Source organism: Emydura macquarii, unplaced genomic scaffold (assembly GCF_026122565.2).
Source record: "Emydura macquarii macquarii isolate MOO-44397 ecotype Brisbane River unplaced genomic scaffold, CSIRO-AGI_Emac_v2 contig_1119, whole genome shotgun sequence".
NCBI classification, from domain to species: Eukaryota; Metazoa; Chordata; order Testudines; family Chelidae; genus Emydura; species Emydura macquarii.
The window spans coordinates 14293302-14316436 of NW_027131256.1; the positions used below are offsets into that span (position 1 = coordinate 14293302).

General features: G+C 39.9%; 1 protein-coding gene across 2 annotated transcripts in view; it reads right to left on the bottom strand.

Annotated features, from left to right (window-relative positions):
* Window positions 1–23135, bottom strand: part of MYH15 (myosin heavy chain 15) — a 56172-nt gene that overhangs the window by 21409 nt on the left and 11628 nt on the right. For both annotated transcript variants that reach the window (XM_067546212.1, XM_067546213.1), the window contains exons 9-27: window positions 22391–22454; window positions 22190–22288; window positions 19851–19954; window positions 19230–19368; window positions 18978–19096; window positions 17066–17215; window positions 15598–15768; window positions 14877–15056; window positions 13353–13485; window positions 11695–11762; window positions 6525–6612; window positions 6185–6302; window positions 5760–5883; window positions 4475–4611; window positions 3849–4104; window positions 3042–3284; window positions 2170–2346; window positions 1536–1681; window positions 692–782 (exon numbers count right to left, since the gene is read on the bottom strand). In XM_067546212.1, coding sequence (XP_067402313.1) covers window positions 692–782; window positions 1536–1681; window positions 2170–2346; window positions 3042–3284; window positions 3849–4104; window positions 4475–4611; window positions 5760–5883; window positions 6185–6302; window positions 6525–6612; window positions 11695–11762; window positions 13353–13485; window positions 14877–15056; window positions 15598–15768; window positions 17066–17215; window positions 18978–19096; window positions 19230–19368; window positions 19851–19954; window positions 22190–22288; window positions 22391–22454 — 2607 coding nt within the window. The remainder of the gene's footprint in view (window positions 1–691; window positions 783–1535; window positions 1682–2169; window positions 2347–3041; window positions 3285–3848; window positions 4105–4474; window positions 4612–5759; window positions 5884–6184; window positions 6303–6524; window positions 6613–11694; window positions 11763–13352; window positions 13486–14876; window positions 15057–15597; window positions 15769–17065; window positions 17216–18977; window positions 19097–19229; window positions 19369–19850; window positions 19955–22189; window positions 22289–22390; window positions 22455–23135) is intronic.

Here is a 23135-nt window from a genome sequence, read left to right on the forward strand (position 1 = left end):
GTTTGCACCAGTGGAATCCAGGCTTTGAGCCTTCTGGTGCCCAATTTCCTCCTTTACGTTCTCCTGCACCCACTCTCGTGTAGATTTTCTTCTCAGTCTCCCCCCTTATTGCCTTTCCTGAATCCCCATGTCATTAGTTAATCCTGGGCCCCTCTAGTTAAGCCTGGGCTTCTCTGTTCCCTGGGCTTGAGGATGGCCTCCCAAAATGAGTTCTTCTTTGCCAAACTAGCCCAGGCTCCCTCTCCTGGCTCCAGGCCTGGAGATGGACTCCTGAACATAAGTTCTTCTCAGATGGATCGGCCTCAGATTTATTACAGTCCATGCATCAGAGCTGTTGCCACAGCATTTGTGCTTCAGGCCAACCAGCTCACTCTTTTTCTTCTCTGTGCCATGTATCCAGGGGAGAAACATCTGAGATCACACCACTTCCCTTCTCCTTCCCTCACTCTCCATGCTTCTCGATTCCCTGTCAGGGTTTATTTCTGACTTTAGGTACATGGACACCTCTCCTACTAAATCATACATGTTTCTGAGGGCACAACTGAGTCCACAGAATCCAAAATAGGAATATGACTTGAAGCTGTCAGTCACAAGAACTGTTTGGCAGGCCAGCACCTAGTCCGGAACTCATGGGCACCACAACAGTATCATAACTAAGAAACACAGAAGAAGTGAAGACAAAAAAAATGACCTGAAGCTCCTTGATCTTCTTCTGGAGTTGTATCACTATGGTTTGTTCATCCTCAAGCTTGGAGTTCAGCTGACTCATTTCAAATTCTTTCCTGTCAAGGAAAAGACATTTCTACAATTGGAGATTCACCCTAACAGTTCAACCAAAGATTTTCTAAAGCAAATTTTTATAGTCTCCTTATAAAGACCAGGGAATAGAAGTGCTGACCCAGTCAGAGCTGAAATGGGAAGAATGTGCCTGTTGTAATAGAACTAAAGCTTCCAATCTCACCACCACTGTGTTCAGAAAAAAATACAGTCTTCTGTCAGAGCAGTATTTTCCAAGCTAAGACCCTGCATGCACTCATATATCATGCTATTACATGTAAAACTTCCTTACCTTATACAATATCAGTGCTGGCAGGACTTCTGATATTATGAATAGCTATAGGTGAGAGCTTTCTACCTCGGTTATTTGTAAAAGGATCACACAGAAATAAAATTCCTTTTCAAACCTTGTGAAAAAAGTACATTTAACAGGGTTGAGGTCATCCAACTGTACTGTTAGCAGGTTTTTGAGACTTCTGTAAACTTTTTCCTCTGGTCAGCTAAAAGTCTCACAAAAACCCATTTTATGCTTATTAAGATGGAGGTAATCAAATCTCATGCTTCACAGCAGAAATTGCAGGAGCCAGAAAGGAATTATCTTCTCCCTATTCAGCATTGCACAATATTCTTGGCTCAACTCCCTCTGAAATGGCATTCAGTATCAGCCACTGTCAGAGGTAGGATACTTGGCTTGATGGATCTGGAATGGCAAACCCCATGTTCCTGTATGATTCCGTACAATATAAACACCGTCTTACTTCTTCAACTTTTCATCCAACTGCAGCTTGTCATTTTCCAAATCCATGAGACTCTCCTGGGTCAGCTTCAAATCTCCTTCCAGTTTGCGTTTGGCTCTTTCCAGGTCCATTCTCACTTTCTTCTCTTGTTCTAGGGAGCCCTCAAGCTATGGCAATGAGAAACCAGTCATTAAATATAAGGGCAATTTTTGTGCTTCGCCCTAATGAATGTTGAAGCAGAAGAGTTAAAGTACCAGTGTCCTGTTTTCCATTTTTGCTTTCTAGCTGCCATCAGCCCATGTCAAGAACACAAACTGGATTAATATGATGCAAGGACCTCTCTACACTTCAGGTTTGGGCAGGCATTACAGTCCTTTCTCTCCAAGAGAGCTCTGTTCGACTACAGGTCAGTTACACTGCAAATACAAACTAAATGGATTGCCTCTGGTTATTGTTGCACTTCTTTCAAAAGTTTAGCTGTAGAGGAAAAATGACAACGCTGGTTTTATTATGCACCCTCTCTTGTGGTTTGCACTTGTACATCCAACTTAGTCTAGTTCATTTACAAAAGAATAAAAAATGTTTCCAAGCTTCCCGAAAGCCATAGGCAGTGGAGAAATAAGCATTATGTAAATGACAAGAAGGACAAACTCACATCATCTACTTGCTGTTCCAGTTTCAGCTTGGTTTTGCTCAGTGTGTTGACCTTGTCTTCCTCTGCCTGTAGGTCATCCAGAGCTTGCTGGTGAGCTTCTTGCAAAGATTTCTTCTCTTTAGTAAGTTTGCTGATGGTCTCATCCAGAGACGCCATTTCTTCTGTCAGATTTTTGACCTGGGTGGTAGAAGAAATGCAATAGCAGTGGCAGATGTGCTGGTAAGTAATTTCAGCAGAGGATTATTGTAACCTGGCCTGAGGCAACTGCCTAGACTGTACTCCTACTGGAGAATTATAGAGTAGCTTATACTAAATCAGTTGGAGATGGATATTTTTGTGAAAGCAATTAACCTGCTACCTGGCTATTAGGATGCTACAATGAAGGGGGAAATTCATTTTAATTTTGGCTTCTCAGCTGAAATTGGTAATTAGTGCCAATTTTTTGCAGTGGTTTTGTTATGGGGACATCTGCTTTCCAGCTGCACTATTTTATTTTTCCTGCTTCACTGTAACTGGGGCAGGCTCAGCTTTTTGTTCTCTCTGGGAAAAAAAGAGAGAAGTTATTACTTTACTAGAGGAAGAGTTTAAAGAACTCTAGGTTAGTTACAACTGAGTTATTTACTAGGGTAAAACCAGAAATAGTTTTTTGATTTAGTGGTAACACAACTCACTTGGGAAACTGGAGACCCAGGTTCAACCTCATAGAGTTTTCCTTCATAAAGTCAGTCAACTCTGTACATAAGCTGAACTTGCAGGGTGGCCTTTACTGTATATGACTTTCAGCTAGCAGAACTCCAGTATCTCCTGCCATAAAGTAGCCCACCCTATGCATAAATCCTCTACGGAGATGTATGGCCAAGTTCTAAAGTTACCTTATTTTCAGTAGCATGTTTTTCTTTCTCTACTTTTGCCAATGTTATTTCAAGATCATCAATGTCTTTCTTCAGTTCAGAGCACTCATCTTCCAGTTTTCTCTTCTTGGAGGTCAGCTCAGAGTTCATCTCCTCTTCATCTTCCACCCGCTCTGTCAGTTCTTTGACCTTTGCCTCCATCTGGATCTTGGATTTAATCAGCAAGTCACATCGTTCTTCTGCATCTGCCAGAGTGTCTTGCTCCTGACATAGCACAGAGAAGATGACAATGGCTGGGAGTTACCAACTTAATTCTTTTCCATTTATTCCACATTCATTTAGTTCTCATGGAGCCCAGACCACTACACATTAGTACAGCGGATCGTAAGCGTGTACCAGAAGAGCTCTGGAATTAAGGTTAATAGGGGCTTTTTGTATGCTAACTCTGGATTGACTCCTTCTTTCTTCTGATGTCCAAGACAAAACTCCTAATACATTCAGTGGAAGCAGGATGGAGCCTTTAACATTGGGCATGTCCACTCATGCATACAATTTAGTGAAATATAATTCACAACTAATTTGGACATTGATATTACCTTGAACATCAGAATTTTTGCATTGGCAGGCCATCAGCTTGCGCTCTCAAACATGAGAATTTATAGCCATTGTAAATTTAACCTAATTTCCTAGCCAGAGCAGCTACATAATTTTAAAACTGCTTGTTTAAATATCTAAAGCTAAGGCCCCTTAGACTGTTTAGTTTGCAAGATGTCATGTCCGAAAGAACATTAAATAAAATATGAACCAGAAATAGCTTTGCCCACTCACTGCCTGCAGTTGAAGGAGCAAGTCATTTTTCTCCTGAACCAGAGAGACTTGCTTTTCTTCCAGTTCCTTCCTCCTGGCTTCAGATTTTTCCAAGGCCTCCTTCAGCTTCAAAAATTCCTCCTTCATATTGGCCATCTCCTTTTCGGTTTCTGCGGACTTAAGAAGGGGCTTGATCTTGAAGAAGAGCTTCATCCAGGGCCAGTTCTTCACAGCCATGAAAGCTCTAATGTTCCACTGGATCACGAGGAGGGCATCTCTGGTTTAAAAAACAAAAGTAAATCCAGCCTGAGTTGAGAGAGATGTATACATTTTTTGAGCATGTCCTCAGATCAGTTGTACTTTTGTGCTCTGAACAGCTTTAGGAACTTTTACTGACACAGGCAAGAAATTTGCTTGACTGCTAGAGACACTGAGCATCTACAATTGACTGATTTTAGTCAAAATTGTGGGTGATCGATATGGAATTACTGTTGTTGTAAGTCTACATTAAAATTATTCTGCATAATCCTTAATTTACGTCTAGCTAGAGTTTTCAGTGCTACTATAAGGGCCATATTTATTCATCAAGTGAGATAGTAGTGGTTTCATTCCCCAGACTGAAGAGAATAACCCAAGATTGTCCGTACCTTCGCTCCACTATTTTTTGGAACTCAATACGCATCAGTTTGCCTCGTGCTCTTGCTTGGATCATTGTTAAGATCTTGGCTAGTCTTTCATCCCTCATCTCTTCCAGCTGGCCCAGAAGACCAGCCTTAAAGAATACCTAAAATATAGGCAGATGTCATTTAGGAACAAGCGCAGAATAATTCCATCCTCATGAAGCATGGACCAATGTAAGTCAATTTTTATTGTAACAGCAGTTATTGAGGGAAGATGGGTAACAACACACAAGCAGACTGATGGTTAGGTAATAAAAATGTCTGTGTCAGGGGATTGTATTATAACATTGTAGTGACCCCACCACAGTATACATCATAGTTTGATCCTGCCTATTTCAAACTCATGCAATAACCATGTTACTAATCTGTGTTAGACGCCTGGAATGTTTTTAAACTCTTTATTTGGGCACAATATAATAGGAACAAATCTGTTGAGGTATCATTGTTAATCTCACAAGCCTTATTCAAGCTAGAAAATTGGCCACCCATTGCCAATGGGTGTATCTGAACTGATGCTAATATCAATTTCACTGCAAATGGAGACAGAGCAGAGTTGTTGTATTTAGCACCATTTCACAAATTGCAGTCAAGATTTGCTTTGTGTAAATAAAGCAGCTGAAATGGTGCTGATCATGGTGCTGTACACTGGCAGTTAAAGTGTTATCAGCATTGGTTCAGCTACACCTGTTGTTGGTAGCATTATTCCTGTAGAGAACAGTGTGCGGCACTTGCGCTGCCTCTTTTGACATATAAAGCAGAACTTCTCTGGTTTATTTTTTGTATTAGCTTAAAATTAGTATTACTTTTGCTGCCAGGTCTCTTGTTTCATTCTCACTCAGGTCCTAGTAATCATATGTCACCACCACTGACAGCTGTGTGGTGATTTACATGAGAAGAGATTTTAGTGGCAGTCTAATTCCTGGATAACATGTGTCCCCAAAATGCCAACACAGACCAACTGCCCTACCCTGCAGATCTATTGCCATTAGAAAGAATGTTTAAAATGTTTGTATCAAGATATAGACAATTTCCTGATGGAAACATCAATATTTATGGCAGGACCTTAAAGCTGAGTTTTCTATTTTATTAAGCAATGCCTTTGTTTTTTTCTTTGTTTTCAAATGTGGACTTTGGTATGGTCATATCTTTATAGAAAACATTAACTTCAGCACCATTTAGATCTAGATCTGAACCCTGCAGCTTAGCCCCATCTTTGTTTTCAAAAAGGAATCTCATGCTCTTTTCTGGTTACCTTTGTGTGTCCAAAACGATACTGGGTTTGGTCAATATCTAAAGAACACAGCAATTTTTCAGCGGCTTTTCTGCTGTCCACAAACTTATCTTCTGGGATGGCAGCTGGATTCAGAATACGGTACCTGTTAACAAGAGGTGAAGAATGAGTAAAGGGGGCCAGAATTCTGCGCCAGATTCTGCACTCATTAAACTGTAAAAAATTTGGAGTAAACTCAGGGATGCCACTGGAACTGCTTCAGATTTAATTCGAGAGCAGAATATTGCCCTCTAACTCCAGACAATTTAAACTGAAAATTAACTTGAGTGAAACAAAAATGGAAGAAGTGCCCTTGGCTCATTTTTATGGAGCAGACTACAACGATTCTGGTTGGAATAGGATCATGAGAAGAAATGTGGCTCCTGTTTGGGGTTGGTCTCTCTTACCTTTGTTTAAAGTCAGCATACAGCACTCTGTTTGGAAATCCCTTACGGCAAATACGGATTCCTTCTAGGACACCGTTACAGCGAAGCTGGTGCAGGACAAGGAAAGAATCCATTGCACCTTAAAAAAATTCAAGAACTTAATTAAATGAGGACTTAATCTTCATTTTGCCCGGTAGGTGAGAAGAAGTTGGGAGTAATGTCTTGAAAGGGCAGCTAGCCTAGGAGGAGGTGAACAATCAAATTGCTTTTAAGTGTGAGCTGATGACTTAGAAATGGATTTTGGGATAAAATGACAGGATTAAAATGCAGACAGAACAACCGATTGCTGGATTTTCAATACCTGGAGTTTTAGTTTCATTGGGGATGATACAGCGCACAAAGTGAGGAGCTGTAGATCTCAGGTTAGTCATCAGTTTATTTAGATTTTCCTAAAAAAGGCATAATAAACAAAATTAGCTAAATCATTAGAAACTGAATATTGTACATCATGTGTGTGTGAGCAGCAATGCTATAAAATACATATTGTCTAATAAGCAGAAAATAAGGCAGATTTACAGGTGGAAATTAGCACCAGTCCTACAGACTATTCAGAGTGAATACTCTGCATACGTCAGTACAATAGATGTCTTCATAATGACTGTATTGGGGGACATTCTCGAAGACACAAATGGCAGTTAGGTGCCCACCTACAGAGAGTCTGGCTGCAGGAGGAGGAGCCTGAGGGATGATAACAATTAGAAGTTCCCATGAAAAGTAAATGACAGAATAAAGAAAGCCCACTACACCTCACAAACATAGCCTAAACTTAGGCTACATAAAAAAGCCACAAGAGTTTAAAAAAAAAAAAAAAAAAAAAAAGCAAGCAGAAGCCCAGGGTTTGGGCTACCCAGTTTATTGCACTGAGTGCAATATGTTTGATTATCCATCTCGTGAGAAGGTGGCATATGTGTGCATGCAATGCAAGCAACCCATGGCTCTCGGAGACAGAGTATGGGCTCTGGAGACCAGAGTGGCTGAACTGGGGGAGCTAAGGGAGACAGAGAGGTGTATGAGGAGATTTTCAGGGACATCGTAGAGTGGTCCCACCTCCTGACCAATAGCCCCTGTGCTGTTAAGGAGGATGAAAGTCTCAGGGGAGGAAGCAGTCAGCTGGAGCAGAGGGAAATGATCACATAGTTGGGACCCACCTTCCAGAGGATGTCCTGATATCCCCTCACACTCAAGATATCTCAGTTATTAGGCAGAGAGAGGTCAAATTTAGGCTGCTAGGTGAGAGATTAAAGTCCAGGACCCTCCATGGTAGCATTCTCTGAAATGCTTCCAGTTCTATGTGCAGGGCCAGTTAGACAGGCAGAACAATTGGGTCTCAATGCACGGATGAGATGATGATAGAGCAGGGAGGAGGGGTTTAAGTTTATTAGGAATTGGGGAAGGAGTGGACTATGCAGGAAGGAATGGGTTCCACCTAAATCAAATTGGAAAAAGACTGCTGGCACATAAACTTAAAAAGGTTGTAAAGGATTTTTTAAATTAAGGGCTGGAGGAACGCCAACAAGGGCGGAGGAGCACATGGTTTGGGCAGAAATATCCCTAAGGATGAATTTATTAAAGGGGGAACGCTATACCCTAATAAAGGGGATAGAAAAGAACTTGGTATAGTACAGATGGGAGATAGGCAAATGAAATAGACTTCCAATTAAATATAACACATGAAGGCAAGCAACTGAATACTGACAAAATGTACAAGACCTTATATATAAATGCTAGAATGTATGAATACTAAGATGAGTGAACTACAGTGCTTGGCATTAATTGAGGGCATTGGTATAAAATAGGCATCACAGAAAGTTGGTGGAATGAAGATAATCAATGGGACACAGTAATACCAGGGTATAAAATACATAGGAATGATAGAGTAGAAGTAGGTAGGGTTGGTACGGTAATGGCATTATATGTTAAAGAAAGCATGGATGCAAATAAGGCAAAAATCTTACATGAAACAAACCATACCATAGAAATAGATAGAAATCTCATGCTTGATTAAAAATAGTATAACAGTAGCAATATACTATCAACCACCTGCCCTGGACGGTGACAGTGATTGTGAAATCTTAAGAGAGGCTAGCCAAGCTACAAAAGCAGAAATTGCAATAATCATGGGTGATTTAAATTATCCTCATATTGACTGGGTAAATGTCACCTCAGAGCATGATGCAGAGATAAAATTTCTAGACACCTTAAATGACTGTTTCTAGTCCTGAACCTACAAGGGGAAAGGCAATTCTTGATTTAGTCCTAAGTGGCGCATGATCCAAGAGGTGACTATAGTTGAAGAGCTTTGGTCATAATGGCCATAATGTAATTACATTTAACATTCTGGTGCTGGAATAATATCAACCCCCACACTCCTCACTGTAACATGTAACTTTAACAAGGGGAACTACACAAGAATGAGGCTGCTTGTTAGATGGAAATTAAAAGGCACTGTCACCAGGGTTAAATGCCTGCAAGCAGGGTGAGAATTATTTAAAAACACCAGAACACAGGCTCAGATTAAATGTATACCCCACAGCAGAAAAGACAATAAGAGGACCCCAAAAATGCCATTGTGGCTAAAGAGTGAAGTAATAGAGGTCGTTAGAGGCAAAAAGGCATCCTTTAAAATTTGGAAGTCAAATCCTAGTGAGGATAAGATGAAGATGCACAAATGCTGGCAGGGTAAGTGTAGAAGTATAATAAGGCAGGCCAAGAAAGCATTTGAGAAGCAACTTGCTAAAGACACAAAAACTCACAGTTAGAATTTTTAGTACATCAGAAGCAAGAAGCCTGCCAAACAGGCAGTGGGGCCGCTAGATGACAAAGGTGTTAAAGGAGCCCTAAGGAAGACAAGGCCATTGCAGAGAGGCTAAGTGAATTCTTTGTATCTATCCTCACTGCAGAGGATGTGGGGTGGGAGGGTGGAAGAGATACCCACATCAGAGCTATCCTTTTGGGTGACAAGTCCGAAATACTGTCCCACAGTGATGTGTCAATAGAAGAGGTTTTAGAACAAACTGTTAAATTAAACAGTAATAAGTCACCCAAGAGTTCTGAAGGAATTAGAATATGAAATTGTAGAACTAATCATTGTTATAATCTATCAATGAAACAAGCCTTTGTACCAGATGACTGGAAGGTAAGCTAATGTAATGCCAATTTTTATAAAGGGCTCCAGAGATGATATTGGCAATTACAAGCTGGCAAACCTAACTTCAGTACCAGGCAAATTGGTAGAAATTATAGTAAGAACAGAATTATCAAACACATAGATGAACATGATTTCTTGGGGAAGAGTCAAAATAGCTTTTGTAAAGGGAAATCATGCCTCACCATGTATTAGAATTCTACGAGGGAGACAACAACCACGTGAATAAGAGTGATCCAGTTGACATAGTGTACTTGTATTTTCAGAAAGCCTTTGAAAAGATCCCACACCAAAGGCTCTTAAGCAGTCATGGGCTAAGAGGGAAGGCCCTCTTACGGATCAGTAACTGGTTAAAAATAGGAAACAAAGGGTAGGAATAAATTATCAGTTTTCCCAAAGGAGAGAGGTAAATAGCAGTGTCCCCTTAGGTTCTGTGCTGTTTGACATGTTCATTAATGATCTGGAAAAGGGAATGAACAGTGAAGTGGCAAAGTTTGTAGATGATACAAAATTGATCAAGGTAGGTAAGTCCAAAGTTGACTGCGGAGAATTAGAGGGATCTCACTAACCTGGGTGACTAGGCAACAAGTGACAGAAAAAATTCAACATTGGTAAGTACAAGGTAACATACATTGGAAAAAAGAATCCCAACTACACATACATAATGATGGGTTCTAAATGAGCTGTTACCACTCAAGAAAAGGATCTTGGAGTCTCCATGGATAGTTCTGTGAAAACTTCAGCTCAATGAGCAGCAGCAGTTAAAAAGCCTAACAGATTAGGAGAGGGATAGAAAATAAGACAAAAAATATCACAATACCACTGTATAAATCTATGATGCGCCTACACCTTGAATACTGTGTCTAGTGCTGGTCGCCCCATCTCAAAAAGACTATAGTGGAACTAGAAAAGTTTCAGAGAAGCGCAATAAAGAAGATCAAGGGTATGGAATGGCTTCCATATGAGAAGGGACCAAAAAGATAAGGGCTGTTCATTTTAGAAAAGAGATGACTAAGAGAGTATATGGTAGAGCGCTATAAAATCATGAATGTTATAGAAAAAATGAAAGTGTCATTTACCCTTTCCCACAATACAACCACCAGAGGTCACCCAATGAAATTAATAGGCAGCAGATTTAATACAAATAGGAGGAAGTACTTTTTCACTTTTAACTTGTGGAGCTCATTGCCAGGGGATGTTGTGATGGCCAAAGTATAACTGGGTTAAAAAAAAAGAACTGGATAAGTTCATTGAGGATAGGTCCCATCAGTGGCTATTAGCCAAGATAGTCAGGGATGCAATCCCATGCTCAGAGTGACCCTAAACGTCTGACTGCCAGAAACCAGGAGACGAAGATGGTGTGGATCACTCCAACTGCTCTGTTCTGTACATTCCTCCTGAAACTCTGGTACTGGCCACTGTTGGAGGAAGGATACTGAGCTAGATGGACCATTGGTCCCACTCAGTATAGCAGTTCTTATGTTCTTAACTCCTATAAAAGGTCCATGAAAGTTGGGCACTTAGCTGTCCTTTGTGCCTTTTTATCTATTCATTATCAAGCTGCAACTAGTGGAGATTTGCTTCAGCTATGTTCACCCTTCTTTTACCTACACTGGCAAAAATAGGACTCAGTTTACCACTGATTTCGCTCTACTGGCAGTAGCTCTAAGCAAGACTAGATGACATGGTGGGTAAAAACCATGTGAACCTTGTCTACATTACAGCTTCCTCTATCTTTATCCCAGCTGGAATTGCTCCAGTGGTGAATAACAGGTCCTATTTTTGCTGATGAAGATAAGGTCTTTCTGTCCATTTTCCACAAACAACATGCTTCAGTTTTAGTAGCATGTATGCTTGCAGAAAATGAGTTTTAAGTTCCAATACTCATGTAAAGCAAAGTTTACATTGGGCTTCCATGATCATTCTAACCATGGAGTCTGATTATAAGCAGTACACTCATCCAATCGCGAAACAGAAACAATATCATGTGACCATCTCTATTTTCAAATGGGTATGAAACAACAAGCCATAGCATAAACAAAAATAGAGTCCAAAAACTGAATAATCTGTTCAAAACAATTTAAAAAAATCCAAATTTGTTCAATGAACATTCAAAGAACAGAAGAGGAGAAATTAAATAATTTGTTATAAATTATTCACTTAGCCCCAGTTAATATGCAAACCCAGACCCAAATTCAAACATTTGATTTCAGTTTGATTTGGTCTAATAAAGCACTTGTGGTTCCTGTTTTTGATTACAATGTACCCTCATAGTTGAAATTAAACAGAAAAATTATAAGCCACATTTAAAAAAAAAAAAATTTACTTTGTGTAGCGATGACACTGTTTGGAAGGAAGCTCCTTTCTTGCGTTTCTTTTCTCCACTGTGATCAGCTAAAAAAAAGGATAAGTGAAATACATAAAGAACAGCTAAATCAAATGTATCATTCAGGTAAGAGATAAAGATAGAAAAACATTTGCGGAATTAATTAATGTGTAATTAATATTTGGATTCAAGGTAAAATCAAAGCCATGTGAGTCTTTTTGATCCTCAAAAAAAAATCCAGTATTCCCACACTAAGTATTATAAAAGCTCTAATTTTGTTCAAGGCTTTTGGCGACATGTGCTACCCACTCTCTCCATTTCTGTGGTTTTCATCAGAAACCTTAGCAAATTTGCATGATAGTTTCTCTACCATTGTATATGGTGTTAATTATTCATTTCTGTATACATCCCTCATAATAAGGTCATAAAAGGAATTTCTGACAAAATATGGAGTAGTTTGGGATTCATTTATTCTTATTTCATAGAATCAGATATATCCAGAAAAATGTAAAACTAAAAAAAATGACCAAACTGGATATATAGGATGTGAAAAGTAGAGTGTACATGTTCTGGCATTTGTCACCTGTGAACAGTAGGCCATGTCAAAGGAAGTGAAAAGGTCCATGTGTTTGATGTTGTTCTCAAAAATACATACCTCTCTTGACAGTGACAGTGCCAAGACTTTTGACTGGCACTGTGTGCAAGACAAGATAGCACTCCTGGGAATGAGGCTATGTGGCAGATAGGAATGTCCACTGGCAAATAGGCACTTAGCTACCTGCAACAGTTTACTAGGGGCAGGCTTTTTGTTATATTTATTCTGCTCCATTTCTAACCCACATTATGAAGTCTGCAGTCTGTTTACATCTTTCATAAAGGATCTTATGATTCATGACAACCACATCTACATAAATTAGATTTGTAATAAATAGGCTGTAAGTGATTGTGACTTTAGGACATAACAGCTACATCTCTGTAAGGCATGCCAGTCCTATTTCCTTAACATCAATTTTATGGAAGCTTGTGACTTTTTATATATGCAAATTTTATAGACTTGAGAGGTTCATAGACGCACTAGACAGATATCATTCAGCTTATCCATGACGAATCCAACAACACGTTTTGATCATAAGAACTTTTCTAATTACACAAGTGCATTCTCCTAAATTTTAAGTTTCTCTTTAGTTTAGACACTGTTTGGAAGCTTTGTAATTCAGCTAGAGAGAGGGCCATAATTTGGAGATATGACCTGGTCTTATATATATGCAATCATTTGCATGTGTGTGCATCACTTGCACACACAAGTGAGACTTTGCATACTAAAATCCCCATACGCATGCTCAAACTGACTGCCAATATACATCTAGGATATGCATGCACATATAGGATATTCCAGCATTTGTGCACACAAAATAATGTGCCAAAATTGCTCAAAGGATAATACATACAAATGGCAGGCATACAGACAAATTGAGATAAGGCCCCTTTTAAAATAATGTGGCACATTAGTATAGATGCCGTGCCCATTTAATTAATTAGAAAATGCCTGATTTAATGTCAGTCAATGAATGCTTGCAGTATTCTTTTGTTTTTTAAATTCATTTCCAAGCATGTGCCCTGGAAGTGAAGGAAAAGCCTTGTAAGATCATTCTACTTACCACAGTCAGCACTGACATAGTTTTCAAACAGGCTTGCCAGCAGTTTGTTGGCAGATTTTTGAAAAGTGCCCACCACAGTTTCATTAAGGGGGTCTTTGTTTTTCTCAAGCCAGCCAACGATGTTATAGGGCACCTAAGAAAAAACCATGTGGTCCAAAATTTAAGAAAAATAAACCACGTCAAATACTTTCACCAATAGACCATGTCTAACGCTTCCTTCCTCAGAAGCAACTACAGTTCTTTACAGCTTAGCTTGAAATCAATTGCACAAGCTTTATTCTGTAAACCACTTTGTAGGGTATCATCTCATGAGCCAGACCTGCCCTTTAATCTCCAATTCTTTGCTTCCTAATCCCTAGCTCCCACTCCCAATAATTCCCATCTGAATCCTCTATATCCCTTTCCAACCTTGCAATTCCCTCATCTTTCCTGCATCTCAATGTGTTCTGTGGCCCTGCAGGCCACTAGAAAGAGCCCCAAATGCCACTGGGGGGGGGGGTGGTCTATGAACTATATTTTGAGAACTGCAAGTTACGATTCATTACTACAGCAATAGAGCACTCTGGAATAGAAAAGGACCTATTGGATTTTCTGATATAAACCTCTTAACTGAAAAGATATAATTCCTGGCTCTGCCAATGGCCTACTGGGTGACCTTAACCAACTCACTGCCACTCTGTGCTTCAGTTTTCCCATCTGTAAAATGGAGATAATGATACTGTCCTCCTTTGTAAAGTGCTTTGAGCTCTCCAGATGAAAAGTGCTATATAAAAGCTGGATATTCTTAATTATTATTATTATTTCATATACAAATAGATTAAAATTCAATGACACTCTGAATAGTGATTCTAAAAATGGCCTCATGGGGTGTCTACATTGTCTCAATGACTCCATATCAGATTTGCTCCATTTGAGTAAAAGATGTTTTTTCTTTTGCCAGTCTTGAAAACTCAATTTTGATTCAGAAACTGGGTTAATTCTCACTCATGTATCACCACCTGTCCATGATAGATTCTGTAGTTAGACCTTAATTAACATTCTGGTTGATTGTGCAAGAGGGAGAACAGAATTCATCTTACTTTTAGCTGTGTTGGCTCTGCAGCACTAAGAGGAGTAAAAAGCAGTGAAGTCTTGGTTTTGTTGCCAACGTAGCCGTGTATGACTGAATTCGTACAAGGAACCAATATGTCAAGTAAGTTGGTAGCATTTTTATATGGTCACTATTCTGAAAGTAGGTAACTTAGGGTGATTTTACAGACAAGACTAGAAACCCCTTGGCAAATCTTCACCAACCCACCAAATGCCCTCCTTAACTTGGCCTGTTATATCCATGTTTTGATGCGCCTGGCTCCCTACATCTTAATATGCTGTAATACCTAGGGCACAGGGGCTGAAGTTATCCTTACTTCTGACTGGTACTGGATTCTTTTAAGTATAGCTTTTTTTTTTTTTGGTGGCTATGGGATGAATCCATTTGGAGGAACTCTAGTACAACGTCCATCTCTGATGATACTGGAAACTTACCGCACCAGCATAATGAAGAAGTTCAAAGTGAGCTTCATATTTCCTTTTCTTGTCAAGCCTAGGTTTCTGGAGGTTGGGTGACTTGCCAAGATGGTTGTCGTAGAGTTTGGCTTTGAATGTCATATCCGTTGCCTTTGGGAACATGCACTCCTCTTCAAGGATAGACAGGATGCCCAATGGCTATTGGTCCAAACAGATTTTAATAGGAAAATCTTTAGGATTCAGTTTTACAATTAGCAGGCTTTAGTAGCTGTGTTACAGTTACGCTTGACTTGATCGAATTCCTTGTTCACAGGATTCCTGGTCATACTGACTGGGCAACTCCTATATATTCTGTTAAACCAGCTAGCAGACTTTTGACAGCTCACTATGAAACTTCTGCCTTGGGAGGTTTTACATCGACTTCCGATAGCATTTCATATGGACTTTCAGATTTTGCTCTATTAACTTCCAAGGCACTTGACTGATATTTCAGAGTTGGTCATTCTAGGTCTGGTCCAACTCCTAGTGAACCTAGTGGAAAGACTATTACGCCATTGGGGGAGCCATCTGTATGCTCCATTGTGCCCATTGTTTTTTTTCCAAGCAAGGATAGCTATTTTGTTTGTTCAGCTACTCACACCACTAAGCCTACTTCAATATTGGAAATAAAAGTCTCCTAGGAGAGCGTTATGAATGAAAACAGGTCTGAACATACATGCCTTTGTGCTTCTGTACATACCTTTTCAATTAAGTCAATGCAGGCCTGCAAGTCCAAGCCAAAATCAATGAACACCCATTCGATGCCTTCCTTTTTGTATTCTTCTTGCTCCAAGACAAACATGTGGTGATTGAAAAACTGTTGCAGTTTTTCATTTGTGTAATTGATGCAAAGTTGCTCAAAACTGTTATACTGTAGGGTAGAGGGGGAAAGAGAAACATTCACACAAAATTAAATATCAACAGAGTTCAGTGGAAGAGGTCAGGCCAGAAAGAAATGGTCCTAAATCTAAAACTATGTTTCAGGTAACTGCCAGAGAGGCTATGGGGGAGTCTGTCAAGCTGACTGCTTTCTAATGTGCAGTACACGGGAACATCAGGATTTCCAGATTTGCTCAGAACACTAGTCCAGCAAGTTCAGTATGCTTCCTCTGGCAGCAGTTGTGTGTGCCGTGCAGTGCTGTGCATGGTAAGTAACTGTCCTTCCTGGCACTTGTGGTAATCAATGTACTTCCTGGATCAGGTGATTTGATCACTAGAGACATTTAGCCTCTCCAGTGCTGCTAAAACTGTGCACCAACATTCCTTTGATTTCAGTGGCAAGGCAAGAAGAAGCATCATCATAAAGAGTCAGGGCAAGGACTGACAAAAACCAGGCTGATGAAATGAGTGGTTTACATTGACATGACAAGTAAACAAAGAACTATTGCCATCCACCGTCTCAATTAATTTCAAGCAGACTTCCTACAACCAGGTGTTTCTGAGTGTGAAAGGGTACAGGACCATTACCTGGTCTGCAGCAAACAAGGAATTAACTCCAGTTTAGCTTCCCCCCAACCCTTGTATAGGTGTCCACAAAAGACAAAGCAGGAAAGAATACCAATGGGAAGGCTGGGCTCCACACCAGAGTTCTTAGGACTAGGCTGAACTCCAAGCTGGGGAATCTTTCAGTATATTTTCTAGTTATGTTGGCCTATATTGAATTTCCTTCTTGTAAACCCTGCCTGCCTTCTAACCTTCAAGAATACACTTTGAGGAAGAGGCCTTACTGACCAAGGAACTTTACTCACACCCTTCAGTTTACAATGCCATTACAATGAAATGTGAGCGATATCACAGAACATAGTATGTTTCCTCTCTAGGATGAAAACTCCTTGGAAGAAAATATCCTAAAGCACATCTTATTCCACTCAACCTCAAATGCATAAGTCGAGCAGATGAGACACAGAAGTCCTACCTAATCTTTGGCACTGACCATCTTTATCGAATGTCCCACACATCCCCAATTCAAGCACAAACTGTATGTCCAATTTTGCAAGGTGTTGAGTGCTCCCAAATGCCCACTCACCTTGCTGGGTCTTGTTTGTGATTTTCTCTTCGACCACATTTGTTCTTTACCTACTGCTCGTTAAAAGAAATATGAAACTCAAGAACTATTGCTAAATAGCATTTGGTGGCCTTCAGCTTAGTCCTTACCAATCAATACTCACATCAAAGATTTCAAAGCCAGCAATGTCCAAGACCCCAATGAAGAACTGTCTTGGCAGCTTAGTGTCCAACGTTTTGTTAATACGGATCACCAGCCACTTGAACATTCGATCGTACACTGCCTTGGATAAAGCCCCGACAGCATACACAACCTAAAAGACAGGTTTCAGACACAGTTATCAGATAATAATCAGGATTACAGTATGCATTTACAGTACACAAATGCTTTTCATCTCAGGGCATTTTAGCTAGTAAACCTCTGCTTGTAGTTTGAAGGAAGTTTCACAGTAATCCTGACTTTGAGTGACGAATGTTTAACAACATTAGGAAAGCTTTCCCCATGAGCTGTGCTGCACATTATTTTTGTTGTGCTAGCAATAATGTGTTTTATTAAATCTATTTATTTGGGGCCAAATCTCAGCCTTACACCACTCCTTGCTAAAGAGCTGGGCAGCACTTCGTAACTTGGTATAAAATGGCAACACTGGAGTGTGGGTAGACCATCACTGATGGCTATGCATCCTCTACTTACCCATGAGGGCTCTGTATCCCAGGCCCATGGTGATGAGGTCAGAGAGACCCCCTATCTCCCTGAATGTGGTGGGACTAGGAGAGGTCCTCCATGGATGCAGAGGATCTTAATGGGTCTGAGTGGTCCAAAGTTTACTATTGGTTAACTGCTCCTTACTTTTTGGAAGGTGCCTAGGACCTCAAACTTGTATCTGTGATGGCTAACTAGGTGAATAGAAGGGACACTCAAAATATTAAAACAACCTAGCCCAATTAAACACACTAAATAGCACCAGGCAATGCCTCTTCATTATCCTCTCAAACAGCCAACTGTGCCAACAAGATAGGATGCACGTAATATCTGACAGTTTATATCTGATGATGCTCTGATTACGAATCCTGCATCAGGACTTTGTCTTCAGAGACCCATTTTCATTGTGGCCTAAACTCTTCAGCATCATCCATGTCGCTACCACTATAAGTTTTCAGAGAAGCAGCAGCACTAACTTAATGTCTTTTTTACTAGGTAAATTAGGAGGTGCTAATGTGTGCCCTGATCCAGATGGGTGCCTTTGGATTCTAAAATAATCTAAGTGCTCAATGAATAAATAATGATAATCCACGACTCAGTTCTTCTTGGTGACTAATTCAGGTCCAGAGTTAGATAGACTGACTTGTGTGGTTTATGCAAATGGTTTCCTTGAGTGGCTGCTACTATTACATAATGGAAACAATGCTACTTCAAAGTCTCTGTCCATTGTTCCCTCTAGCACTGCCCTGGGGCTCACAACCTTCTATCACTTTTTCAAAAATTATTAATGGCAAGAACCTATTCTGAGGCCCAGATACCAACAACAGGGGAGCCAGAGGCAGAGTAGTACGTGTCAGAGCAGCACAAAGCAGACTGCTGGGCTGAGCTCCTTACTTGGGAAAGCGATCCAGGACTCAGGAGTACATGAAAAACAAGAGTCCAACTGGGCAAGAGAGTCCATTGTATGCCAGGAAAAATAGTGGAGAAAGGACAATGTGGCAAAGCTTTTTTAGGATTGCCTAAAGTTTTGACAGAACTGGGCCCAATTAATTTTTACATCTACCTATGACCAATACAATTATTTTAAAAGTTTTAGTACATGATTGAGATATTATTTCCACAAATCAATGGGCTCTCTGCACTCGGGGAAAAAATTGTTTTCCAGGGGAAAAAAAAACTTTGAGATAAAATATAATTTTGGATTATAAAGAGTTAAATTACAAGAGTCCAGTACTTGTGTAATGCATAGAGACATTAAAATGAATCATTTTAGCTGTTTTTCTCATTGTGTAAAGTTGTACAGCAAAAAGCTGTGAGCTTGTAGGGCAGATGTCCAGTCTGTTGGATCAAATGCTTTGAAAGCTTCTTCTCACCTGTTCGACACTTTGACCTTTGGTGACATACTCATTTCCAACTTTCACTCGTGGGTGCAATAAACCCTTAACCAAATCAGAGGAGTTAATTCCCATCAGATAAGCAGCTTTATCAGTATCTAGTCAAGAGAAACAAATTAATTTTAATTGACACTTGAAAACATGCCTGCACAGAAACAAGTATTAGGTCCATCAATTTCTAAACAGAGAAACTGGATAATGGCTTCTGAATTATTTCTAGGTTTGCCTTACTTTCAGTGCCATCAGCCTCTGCTTGTTCCTCCCTGGGTCTTTGTTTAAATTTCATGTTCCCAAAGTGCATGATTGCACCTGTGAGCTTGTAGGCGCCATACTTTTCATCGGGAATAAATCCCAAGATGTCCATGGCTTGCTATAAAAAGGAAATGCGAGAGGATATTTTGTCAGTTGTCTCTTCAATAATACCAGCATCTTACAGTTCTCTAAGGCATCTCCGAATGGCCGGCACTTTACAAGATGTTCTGGAGATACTTTCTGAAACAGGAGCTATTGGAATAGCCTTAGACCACTCATTGCAGAGAGTGTGACAGTCTCACTTGATATCCACATTCTTTCCAGTGCCTCCACCCCTTGGGCATTTTCTATGAAAGTGATTAGAATTCTGTGCCCATGAAGAATACTTGTAGCTGTTCAAGCCCCAAACTATAAGGATTATGAAATCTCATACTTCATGGTATGAAACAATTAATACCTGGGCCCCACTCCTGCTCCTATTTAAATCAATGGTAAAAATCCCAGTGATTCCAATGAGAGTAGGATTGGACCACTGACAGTACTCTTCCCACGCACGCACGCACACAGTATCAAAGAAATGCCAAATTAATGAGGTCTTACATCTGTTGCCATCAGCTCTTCTCCATCATCCAAATTGTCCACAGTCACTACACCTTGTGAACAAAAGTGGAAGTCATAGGGGTTGGTAGATACCAGCAACATATCTGCAAAAGAACCAACATAGTCAAGCAGTGCCACTCCAAACACTCCAAAAATTGATTCAAGATGAAAAAAAGAATGCACTGTTTGACATATCTCCCTCTGTACAAATACTCACCCACTTAGAGCATGTTTCCCCTGAAGAGACGGTTTTTGTTTTAAAAAGGGAAACTAAGGCTTGAAAACATTCAGAAGTTACACCCTGGTGGCATCTTCTACACACAGGTAATCCACTGGTACACTCTCCTAACCCCAATTCCACCAGGCAAAAACTTTGTTTTCATTATCCAGGATTAACTACTAACTGCAAAGACAGAGAGGCTAGGCTAGGCTAAAATACCTTACTTCGGTTATCCCATCCTCTCATCCACTCCCCTGCCTGCTTGTTTCATCCACTTTTTTTATCATCGTGTCTTTTAGACTCTAAACTCTTTGGGGCAGCAGGGCCTGTCATTAACTAGATGTTTGTACAGTGTCTGGCCCCAAGCTCATTGTTAGCTCCTTCCAGTATCAAATGACAGTAAACTCACATGAAAGATTTGATTCCTCTCAAAGGCAGAGGTAATCAGATGCTGAACCAACACCGAGTTCAGCTGCAGGACACTGTAGGAAAACACTAGCTTGTGGCTAACTAAAAGAAATGTATATCAAACACACATAAGTGGAGACCATGGGAAAGAAGACATATTGCACAGCTTATAAATACCGTACACCAAAAAAAAAAACAACCCCAAAAAAACCCAACAAGCTGGTGAAGAGCTTCTGTTTAAGTTACTATGTCTTTGTTCTTTTCATTTTAATTTGTGTGCATGAAGTAGCACCAGAAATGTATTACTAAATACTCACAATGTTTCTTATTGTTAGACAGAAATGCTATCAGAAGCTGATGGGAAATAATAGGCCATTCTATCCAATGATCTCAAAACACTTAATTATATAAGCCTCAGCACACCACACCGAAGTAGTATGCCATTTTACCAATTGGGAAATGGCGGCACAGACAAATGAAGTGTCTTCCCCTCCATCTCACAGTTAAGTCAGGGGCAGAGCCAGGAATCAAATCCAAGAATCTACCCTCCCAGTTCTCACTTCAACCACTGTATTCTACTCCCTCTCTCAGACCAGAGACCAACATTGGAGCAAGAAAGAGAATAAAAAAGTGTCTGTAAATACACGTCTATTACTGATAAAGGCTGTTTTGGAGTACGCAGAGGTCATTTGTCATGCATGTGCATATGTTCTCGGGCATGTGTTCACTGTATATCTTTAGAGATAATAGAAGCCATACACATAAGAAGGAGCAAATATCTCAGCATGATCCAAGACAGGGTCATTGGACAATAAAAAAAGGAGAGCACCCAAGTAAGGGTGTTCTGTGCTCTGCCATGTTTCCAAGATACACTTAGAGAACAATGAATTTTAGGATTCCTTGGGCTGAGCTGTCCTTAGCAAGCCTTGTGTTTTAGGGGATTTCTCACTATCCTCAGTAGAAAAAATATTTCACACTGTTGTCAATGAATAACAATGCTACTAAGCTTATGCTCTACTGCTTCCTTCTCTTCCATAATGAAAAACAAAAAGTGAAGATACATATAATAGAAAGTACTTTGCTCTGCAAATGTTTGTGGAATTTGCATCCTCGGAAACAAATGTGTACATTATACATTTGGGCAGGAGTCTTGCCTAATGATACCAGCAGGGAACTGGGTTCTCTTCCTGCCTTTACTATGAATGTCCTGAGTGAGCTTGGGCAAAGTCCTTTAAACGTTTTTGTGCCTCAATTTCCCCACATTTAAATGGGGAGACCAAAAACCTTACTACCTCAGATGGTGTTTTGAGGCTTATTGTTTCTAAGATGCTTTGTGATTCCCTGGCTATGTAAATGTTAAGTATAATTGTTTATAATATATAGGAGAAAACAAAATATTTAAAAAAATCCAACTTGGGACTCCATTCTCCTGTTCTAACATATAACACATGTTAACATTAGTAGACATTCTGAATCGGATGTCAAGAAGAAAATTACTCTGCATGTTGCTGCTATCAAAACAACCTCTTTTTAAAAGATTTACGAAAGATCTGTTTCATTCTGACAGACTTAATTTTAATTTTTTTGACAAGTGGAAGCATAAGGATCCTCTTGAACATAAACAGTATTTTTTTCCCCCTTTGGACATTTACCCAATCAAGTAAGGCCTAGCTGGTAGTGCCCACCCACCCTCTCGCTATCTTAAGCTTACCTTGTAGCTCTGCTTTCTTTCCTGACAGGATTTGGTAGAAGATATGGTAGTCTCTTTCACCTGGTTGCTGGAAAATCACTCGGGATTTCTCCAATAAATCTGATTAGATAATAAAAAGTTCAGTAAGAGAAAGCTTCTTCTCTAAGTAAGTGTCAAACACAAATTTGTGATTCTATAACAAGGAGAACAATTATTGCTTACAAATTTCGATATCGGCTGACGACAGCTTGCCTGTGGTTCCAAAATGGATTCTGATAAATTTACCCTAATTTTGCAAAAGAACATTTTTATTAGTGCAAATAAACTGTAAAGAAGTACAACAAATATCAAAATACAATGTCTGCATGACAGTCAGATTACTTAGGGCTTTATTAGCTTTCTGGTGTGGGAAGAGGGAATTTTCCAACAAGATATGCTGAATGTACTAAGTATAGTACTTAATTTTCTTAGATATTGTGCTTAACAGTTTTCAAAGCCTAAACACATGCACGCACATGCATGTATGTTTAGGCTTTGAAAAATGTTAAGCACAATATATAAGTAAGCTAGGCTAACATTTAGTAGGGTTTATATATATCTATAAATTACACACACACAAGATTCCTGGGAGGAGGCAAGTACTATCATATACATTTGACAAACTAAGGTACAAACAGGTGCACATAGCAAGGCTGTGTATATTCAGCCGCCTGGTTCATCTTTACCATATTCCTTGGTGTGTGTGCCTCTCTCACTCAGGTGGAGCAGTGAGGACACAAACGGTTGTAGCTCTCTCACAACCAGCATTCTTTTTCCATTTCCCTGTTGGATTGTTACTATTGGCCTTGACCTTGCATCACATCGCCCAATCTGTTCTATCCACTAGGTTCTCAAAGCAGGGCTATTGTTTTCATGCTCCCTTGCCCTTGGAATTTGCCCAGATACGTGTCGGGACAAAAGGGCTCAA